The sequence below is a fragment of the Tigriopus californicus genome, chromosome 12 (genome assembly GCF_007210705.1).
Source record: "Tigriopus californicus strain San Diego chromosome 12, Tcal_SD_v2.1, whole genome shotgun sequence".
NCBI lineage: Eukaryota > Metazoa > Arthropoda > Copepoda > Harpacticoida > Harpacticidae > Tigriopus > Tigriopus californicus.
The window spans coordinates 3836723-3846205 of record NC_081451.1 but is presented as its reverse complement, the minus strand read 5'-3'; the positions used below and the strand labels follow the sequence as shown (position 1 = coordinate 3846205).

The 9483-nt window shown below is 37.3% G+C and overlaps 1 protein-coding gene across 1 annotated transcript; it reads left to right on the top strand.

The window, feature by feature from the left end:
• Window positions 1-4237: 4237 nt before the first annotated feature.
• Window positions 4238-9483, top strand: LOC131892156 (uncharacterized). The gene is made up of 5 exons (XM_059241931.1): window positions 4238-4381; window positions 6621-6727; window positions 6796-7036; window positions 7104-7352; window positions 8760-9483. The coding sequence occupies exons 1-5, from the start codon at window positions 4318-4320 to the stop codon at window positions 9029-9031; spliced, it is 933 nt and encodes a 310-aa protein (XP_059097914.1). The 5' UTR covers window positions 4238-4317; the 3' UTR covers window positions 9032-9483.

Genomic DNA, 9483 nt, shown 5'->3' with positions numbered 1-9483 from the left:
GGTGAGATGGGTGCGTTCCTCATCAGCCTGGTGAAAAAAGGGAGGGCAGACTTTCCGCATTCTTTTTCAGCTTCCTTCCTCTTTGAACGCCCTGCCTTATTTGCCTTTTTGGATTTGCCACTTTTCTTTCATTCAGAGCTTGACTCTTAGATGGCAGGACAATAGCACCATCAGAAAAGCGCCATCGTGGCCAGATTATCGTGATTTCTTTTCCCCTTTGAAAACGCTGATTAATATAATATCGGGTCCACCAACGAATTAGAGTTGGCTAGCTAGCCCTTGAATGTAGGGTTGATCAGGAATTTAATTTTGGTCAAAAACTTGTCCAACTCTGACTTAAATCCTGCTATAGGATCAACACCGATATATTTCTTAGGAATGTTAAAGGGAAGCAAATTGAACAATGAAGGAGCCCGAGAAAGAGGGGAGTTTAATGGAATAAGTGACAATTTGTTGTTCTTACATAACAATAACCTTAATCTTCTCAGCAATCTTGTCAAGCAATGTTTGAAATACAACGCTATTCTAGCCTTGGATTGGATTGGCGTCAAAATAGATGCCCAATACGAGCAGAATGCAACGGTTGAGAGGCCCAAAATGTCGCCCAGCTGTTTGCATGGGCTCTGCTGCCATCTACAAACGACAGGTGTCAAACATTTAAAAGTGCCAAGGGCTTATACAAAACCATTGACCACTCTTTATCAAACTTCAAAATCAATCACCCTCTTATATCCCATTGTTCAAGGGGATCAACCATTTTACAATTATTGTTCGTCTGGAGTGCTATTCAGACTCTTTATTTGATATGTAATTCCAAAATTCAAATCATGCCATTTCACTGACCCGCTTGATGATGTTGGCATAATTGCTAGAGATTAAATATGCATTCATGATGGTTACTTGAAAGCTATAAACACCTCTTGCATTAATAAATCATGACATTTCATCGAAAAGAGAGTATCATAGCTTTTTTTTCGAGGGCTTCCTTACCGCTTCTAGGAGTGGAATCCTCAGCAGTTCAAAATGAAAAGAACTGATTTAAATGTCAGGTTGATCAAGAATTTTGGTGAAAAAACATGTCCAGTTCGAGATTGAAGCATGTTCATTGTGCCTTGATCTCCCTCAAATGAACCTTTTGTTATAAATTAGGCCATCTGTGCGGAATCTGGTAGGTTGGATTGTCTTTAAGCGAAAGCGAACCGCCAATGACCTTCTCCAATAAACGCTCTTCACGTAAGAGTCCATTTTTTAATTTTAATAAGTATCACATACAATTAAGTTATCCAGTACGAACAATTTTATATGAAAAGTAATATATTTTGTATATATAACCTAATGCGTTCAAAAGTAATGACGAATAAAAGGAGGCAAACATTGGAAAAACCACCATGTTTCAAAGATGAAAACGTGCCATAGAACTACTTTGACAAGCAACAAACTGTGCGAAAAAGGATTACAATCATCTGTTCCAAGCTTTGATGTTTTAAGAAGTGTCTTTAATAAACGCCAAATTTGGCACAATTTCACCCAAAATTGACATGAATGTGGTCAAAAGATGATTACTCTAACTTTAAGCTTGGCAAATCGATAAGGGGAAAAACCGGTAGGCTCATAAAATTAAAAGCGGTCAAAGAACCATGAATCTTGGATCATGCTAAGAGGGGCTTAAGAGATGATAAATACTTTTCCCCTCATTTGCAAGTAGCGGCTCCAGGAAATTAAAAGGCTTACTTCACTCATCGTTTTCCTTCATGGCGGGCAACGACATGTTTATTTATCGATCTCAGGTGACATTTTTCTCCTTCTAGTTTTGTATGTCTGACAGGCCTGATCTGGGAGATAAATCCTCTTATAAAACTTGATTTGAACAGACTAGATATGCCAGTAAAAGTTGGCAATCAAGCTTGGTTGAATTTATCTTGAGGAAGCTAATGATATCGAACAAAACATTGTGTCTTCAGAAGTGTTTTGTGAGAGCCTGATCATGAACTATTGAACTAGTCCGGGGATAAATGGTCCAAATCTCAGTCATCCATTAAGAGCTCTTCAATAAGAACCAAAGCCAAGAAAAGGGATCCCCCCTGCTTCTTTCTGTCTTCATGTCTGGTTATTGTTCACTTCAGAGCCAACAACCATCAATACAGAAGGGCCCGATTTTATCTTTGACCCCAAGGGTTATTTTGTCAAAGAAAGCGCAAATGGCTTTGATGATGGCAAATTGAAGTTTCCATGTTCATTTACTTGCAATCATTAAACAACTCTAAAAGAAAGCTTAGCCGCGTTCTACGGATTACGAACCGACCTTCAATGGAAATTGATACATGTCGGATAAAACACTTAAAAATGCCATGTGCTCAAGTCAAAAAAAGGTGTTGGGAAATTCCTGGCTCCGTCTGCTCTGTTCTTGATACCAATTTTGGGAGGGTCTGTTGAGCGAATGATGCTGCTGAAAATACAAATAGGGATATGCCGAATGAGATCCAGAGTTTCCCACATTAACGAACCATAATGTCGGCCCTAGTGGCTATTTTTGTAGATTGCTTGTGTTAATGACTTCATAATGAAATTGGCCCTCACAAGGTGAGCGTTTACTTTTGGCTATAGTCTCTCTTTTTCTTTCTTTTTCAAACGCCTTTGCTCCTAGTGGTTTTAGGATCATATAATCTAAGAAGGCTTCAATTTTTATTTTTGTTTTACTTTTTCATTGTTTTAAACAATAATTTCGAAATTTGTCAGAAATGGTTCCTTAGTGAAAATTTGAATTGTGCGAATAAGAGAATGAATGGATAAAACGAAATCAATTTCTGGGAGCATCAAATTACATCATAGCTAACAATAGATTCATGTTATTCTAGCTACTCGTTACCAAACAATAAGTTTTAACGTTGTACACGTATAAAGTACAGCACATCAAAAATGTGTAATGAAATATGCTCTCAAAAAAGCGATAAAATATTCTCATCGAAGGTGAGGAAGATTTAAAAAAATAATCGCACCTTCAATGTCTGTCCTGACATGTGAGTTTTTTTGTTTTACCGAAGTAAAAGAAAAAAATCCCAGAATTGGTTTGATCATTTAAAACGAAATTCTTCAGTCAAGTGAGCGCAAATAATTGAAAGCGAAAAATCACTCGAGAGCGTTCTTGATCGATTATGAATTTTGTCCTCCTCTGAAGTTATGGAGATTATCCCCGTCCCACGGGCTTCGTGCAAGTCGTTTTAACCACTGTTTGAAAATTCACGTCGCTCTTGTTTAGGGTTATTCTAAAGAACGGAAAATCGTAAGCTGATCTACTTCTCCCCAGGGGATCGATCGATTGGCATGATGATCAAACTTAGTCACGATGATACTCATATTTTTCTTTACAATGCATCAATGTTTCAAAAATCGAACTTTTGCCAAAACAGTTAGCCGCACAATTACGAGTACATTGCCTTGCGTACAAAGCAGCGTAAAAAATGAAGTTTCTTTTTTGTTCGATTTTCTAGCAAGCGTTATCCTTTTTTAGGCTTGGACTTGTTTTAGCCGTTTTGACTCTTCTTTCAAATACATGGATCATGGATGGCCAATTCATTTTCTTAGAACAAGAATAGAAATTGATGTAATGAAACATGAAGCCACCACCAAACGGAACATGAAAGAAAAAAAACCTTTTTTTTTGCATTTTTTGGTACCCTTTGGACCAAAAAAAACAAACTCAATGATTTTTCAACGCCATTCTTGAACTTGTTTGGGCCGCCCTAAAAAATTTACAATACTTAAAAACTACAAAATTTTCTTCTACTAACAAATTTACACAACACAAAAAACTTCCTCACTCTTTCTTAAAAATGTTTTAGTTTTTCGATTTTTTTCTATTTTTTTTGCTTTAGCCAAAACTTCAATAGAGAAGACACCACAGTAAGAAGCAAATGTCATCATGTAAACCTACCAATGGTCTATTGGCTAATCTGGCACAATAAATAATAATAATAATAATAATAATAATAAATGTTTTCTCATGCCACTTTTTTGGACCTGAATGGATTGTCTAATCAAGATAAGAAAAAAAAGTAAAATTATTCCAGTTTTTCCGATTCATTGACCTCCTAGATTAATATTTTTGTTATAGGGATGATAATTGCTCCCAAAAGTTGCTTTTTTCCCGACCCCATCCCCAATCAAACACAGACCAACACATAAAAAAAGGTGCCCACCATCTACTTTCGAGATCAACTGTTCTCTTCAGGAATGGGTGCTTGTCTAGGTCATCCAACGTAGACTTTTCTCTTGATAAGGAACTCCACCGTTTTCTTCCTCAGTAGTTTCAGTTGCGCCATGAAGCTCAATCTAGTCACCTGTTTGTGGGGAGGCCTCCTTCTTCTCTCTGTCCAGACTTGGGGTAGGTACCAAGTTTAGCTTTTGTATCAATCGCATACCTATCTCCAAGCTCCAGGGGCGGTCCAAGTATGATTCTGTAGAGTGCGATTCAGCTTGTGTTGTGACTAATAATGTGTCAGGTATTCAAATCGCCAGTGAAAGTAAGGGTTATAACGAGACACGAATCGAGGTTTGGAGCGTAGGTTCAAATAAGTATTACCTTTATTCAAGATGAAGCCGCAATGTTTTTAGTGTCTGAACACAAGCTTAACGTTTACACAAGGATAAACTGTCAGGGAATGTTCTTCTACGTATTTACCGTGTGTTAAAGTTGTAACCTAAGGAAAATGTGTAGAAAAGAGCGCGATGAAAATGAGCTTGTGGTACATCAAAATATTGTGAGACTTCTTTGAGTCTAGCCGAAGCAAATGAGCTGAATGTAATCTGCAAATCACGGTGGCACTTAATCTTTTTAATTGGCGCTCTGAGTTGACCCTTAAAAGGCAATTAAACACGAGAACGAATCGTCACTAGGAAAATTGTTGGTGGTCTGCAGAATAAGAATAAAACGATAAAGTCTTTTCCATTTTTGCCACTTACAGATAAGATAGTGAATAAGTTCCAAGTTTGAAATATTTCTCCGGAAAATTTTTTGCGGTTGTAAAACTCAAATATTCATAAACATATATATTTGAAATGATCTTTGATTTTTATTTTGAAATACAAAGCATTTTTTATCCAAAATCGCTTCTTTTTGAAAAAAGGCATGACCAAGATGTTTTTAAAACGATCTGCAGACAAGTTTCATTGTCAAAGGTTACCTTTTTGCCTTATGTGACTTTATTTTTATTGTTTGGGCTGATGTCAAATTTTTTGGACATAATTTCGATGGTGTTGTTCCGGGAACTAATTTTGAGACGTAATCATGTCTTGAGAGTTTCTATAGTTAGCGTAAAACACTTGATGGTTCTAATCATCTTTTACTGGGATTCAAATGACTTTCATCCTTTATACCATACCATTTTCAACTACAAAGCTACTCCTAACGCTTAAAAAACTTCAATTCCTTTTAACGTTTGGCCCACTCTGAAACTTTATCAAATCATAGCCAAACTTCCTTGGACTCTTTCAAATTATACAAAGAAACCAACAGGCTATACATATCTATATCTATCATTTATAACTATTATCTAGACGCCATCTTTCAGTTTCATCAAACAATAATATTCATCATTCTAATATAAAAAATGAAGAAAATATGACTTTCTCCAAAATTGTGCAGCATTTTTGGGTCAGATATCAAGTTACATTCGATACACAATTTTCTCCGCACTTTACCTTTGATCTATTATCTATCGTTCAATCAAAAATACGAGCTCTCTCGGCCTTCTGGCATCAATTGAAATCATTTCGAATCCAATCAAGGCATGCCGCATCTCTTTTTTGAACTGAAAAGCGAAAAACGATAATTTTCAGATCAGATACCTCCCACTTCTTCATACAAAGGGATAATGGATGGAGAATACAGGTGTTGTAAGAGAGGGACCCCACGTTGTGTAGATTGGGAAGATACTTTTCCTTTCCTTAGCATACAATGAGCTCAGCCAATGTCGTGATGTAAAGCTGTGTTGGATGGATCTTGGGAATTCTGCATAATCATTGAACCTTTGGTTGGAGCAATTGTCTTTGTTTACGAAGTGTTCATTCATTTTTCTTCTCTAACAACGAGATTTTTGGGTGACTTGCTTTGGCAAGGCTAGATTTGCAATTAATCTGCATTTTTGAACAGCCAGTTTTGCATGATTTATGTAGTAGACTATCCAGATCAAGAAACTTCTCGTTATTATCATGCTGTTTTGTGGTTGGTTGAAAGTGACATCAAAGTTAAAACATCAACTCCTATTGCCCAATGGTCATTATTTGTTAACATAAGTTTGCCTTGCACATTTCTGAGCATAATATTACACTTTTCAAGGACGAAAAAAGGCTCAATTGGAATCAATCTTGAATTCAGCCTGGCGTTGGTCAGTGTGTGTTTACATCTAAAGATACTGAATATGATGGATCGTTCATGAAAAAAGAAGACCCCTTTTTAGCTAGACAAGAAGAATCTTTTCCGTTTGGGTAACTTTTGCTTTCATACCGAGCCATCTACGTCATATTGGCATCGCCCAAAAAATCCAGGAATCATTAAGACAGAAGAATCCTTCTCATGCCATACTGCAATGAATCAACATACCAAGGTCACATTTTTGTTTTAGCCTACTACTACGACCCCGACAAGTATTCCTACCAACCCCACCAAGCCGTTGAACCTCAGACCAAAGCTCAAGATCGACAATTGGCAGGACTTTCAACTTTAGTAGTGGTGAGTCCAATTGTGGCAATCGTCATTGGAGTCTCAACTTCATTGTAAAACAATTGTATTCCATCTAGTTTGGCGCTTTGGCCACCCTGCTCGCGACCATTTTCTCGGCTTTCATATCGAATATTGTGAACCAAAACAATGGACAACTCTTCCCTACGCCCCCTCCACCCACCTCTGCTCCTGCTCCCCCTCCACCCCCTCCGCCTGCAACAACCACCAGACGTACAACTACCTTGAGACCCACTCCTCCCACCCTGGCGCCAAGTACTGGGTCTCCATTATTTATCCCAGCAAACCGACTAAACCTTGGTAAGGGAATTAATGGGTCGCACCTGAAAGGAACGGTGGAATAGTAATTGTCGCATTTTTCTAAAAGATGCCTGCAGTGTGACGGAGGAGAACCTGTTGGCATTTTCTGAAGTGAATGGCGGCGAATGTGCGGTATTTTGCGACCAAATCCCAGGAGCCAGCCATTTTCTGGTCAAGCCTATGTCTTTGATGGATGAAGCAACTCCAAATTGCGCTTGCTTATCTTCATGCCCATCTGGTAATGGTTTGGTTCAACCGCAAGAACTTCTGTCTGGAGAGGCCAAAACAGTGGAGAGCATTGACACTTCGCTAATAGGTATGTAAATCACGATCTACGGCAAGTCGTTAGCCACATTTACTGATTAGTTTCGAAAATCATGGTTAATAAGTGATGAAAGATGGTCAATTTAATGGTCAATTGAAGCAACCCAGTGGAGGACGTCATTGCTACTTTTAGAAAGAAATACTACCCAAAGATGCAGAAGTAGTGTGGTTGCGTGAAGAACTTTCGGTTTTCTTGCGTTTAAAGAAGTCTACTGAAGTTGAAATTAAAAGCAAACAGATGTCTTTGGTGTAATCTGTTTATGTTTTGAATTTTTGAAGACAAACTAGGGAAGGTTAGGCGTGCAGTTTGACTGCAAATGGTTATCTGCACATTGTTTTCCGTTTTAATGCATCTTGAGCAGATTTGATAAATCCACAGAGCCTCTGTTACATTTAAATGTGCTTGAATTTCACAACGCTGGATGGTTCGGAATGTCCCATAAATTGTAATTTTGCACGTTTGCATTTTCCACGAACTGGACGATTGCAATTCATGTGCCGGAATTGAAATTATTAATCGCTAATCCCACCTTCCCTTGTGTACATCTAACACTATTTAACAAAATCCTTTTCATATATTTTTCTGTTGTAAAAAATTGTAGTCTACCTATATATTTGCTGAACAAAATCCCAATGGCCACTTTGCAACGTAGAAACCTTATTACTTTCCCATTTCGTCTGTTAAGAAATTTTTTGCTCAGAATTGAAATTCCGCTGACTATCCATTTTTTCTGAAACCAGGAGTAAATGTATTTCTGATTTAAGTTATGCTGTTTTCTTTGCTAAAGAAACCAAAGTAACTTTTTTTCTTGTTAAATAAGCATCTTCAGAAAAGCGAAACACGTTTTATCCATTTTTGGGACATTGAAAAAAGCGTAGTGTATTGCTTGGCAATTGCTATCAGAAATAACCGGAGCACTTTGTAGTCAAATCTGATGCAAAATACAACATTTGAAGGGTAATATGTCAGCGTCTACTTCATGAAATTGAAATTGAAAACATAACTAATGATACTCACATCTATCAACAACGTTTTCAAAAATACAATCTTTTTTTTTAGGTTTTCTGTGGATTAAAATATTGATCTAGTCTAAGCCACTTTTAATGATTTCTTATTTAACAAAGTTGGTCCTTGTGTTGTTTTAACAAAGGAAACGGAACTAGAAGTCTTGGCATTTGAGCAAACTCTTTTTAAGTCTCATGGGTACCACCGTGTTGCGGGAATGAGAGAGAGTTCTCATATTGGGGGAGGCTGGAATCTCCCAATTTTTGGACAAGGGCTTGCCACATCCGTTTAACGATTGAGCACATATACATATGAATTAAAAGCTAAATAGCATAACGTATATAAGTATAAGCAACTGAATTCGATACAAAAACAATTCTCTGACATTTACAGGAGCGTCGTGTATCACTTCCATGGAGGATATGACTTGTCAAGAATCACCGGGTAATGTGGCTCAACTCTTTTTACCAGTTATAAACCAATTGGAGTGTGTGAATTTTTGCCAAGCATCCACGCCCAACTACAATGGAGTTCCACTTCTACGAAATGACATGAAGAGTTGCATTTGTATGAGGATGTGTACCCCTATCCCAGATGACCAAGAGCTCAATACTATTCTAGTTGTATCAACTAGTTGCAGATCTGCTCCAAGATCCCTCTTCTAAAACAGGCTCTAAATTCAAACTTGCGTTTTAGATAAGCAATGAATGAAATATGTAATGCACAACGGCTCAGTTTTGCACTTTTACTTCCTTGGTCAGTCAAAACAAAAGTTGAGAACAGAAGAATTCAACTAGTTTACTCATTGAACTGATCATATATTGTCACATATCAGCTTATAATATGACAATACATAATAAACATTATTTCTACAGCAACATGTTTACCTAAGTTGCAAACGCTTTTGAAAATGCGTCCATTTGCAAAAGGAAATCCTTGGGTTTCAATTCAAAAAGTCATTCTATCATTAAGTTGCCAGAAATGCATTTCATTAAAATGACATGTTCCAGATGAATTGTTGAATTCGAAAAATGATTTACGTAGGTACGTACAAATGCAATTGCAATAAGTCTCCTTTTCTGTTTCATTTTAGATGCCCTCGTATCTAGCACAAATA

Excerpts from the sequence above, each read along its gene's own strand:
- LOC131892156 (XM_059241931.1), top strand. The coding sequence starts at position 4,318 with ATGAAGCTCAATCTAGTCACCTGTTTGTGGGGAGGCCTCCTTCTTCTC. Across the intron at positions 6,728-6,795 it reads GACTTTCAACTTTAGTAGTG|TTTGGCGCTTTGGCCACCCT; the intron begins GTGAGTCCAATT and ends TATTCCATCTAG. Across the intron at positions 7,037-7,103 it reads AGCAAACCGACTAAACCTTG|ATGCCTGCAGTGTGACGGAG; the intron begins GTAAGGGAATTA and ends TTTTTCTAAAAG.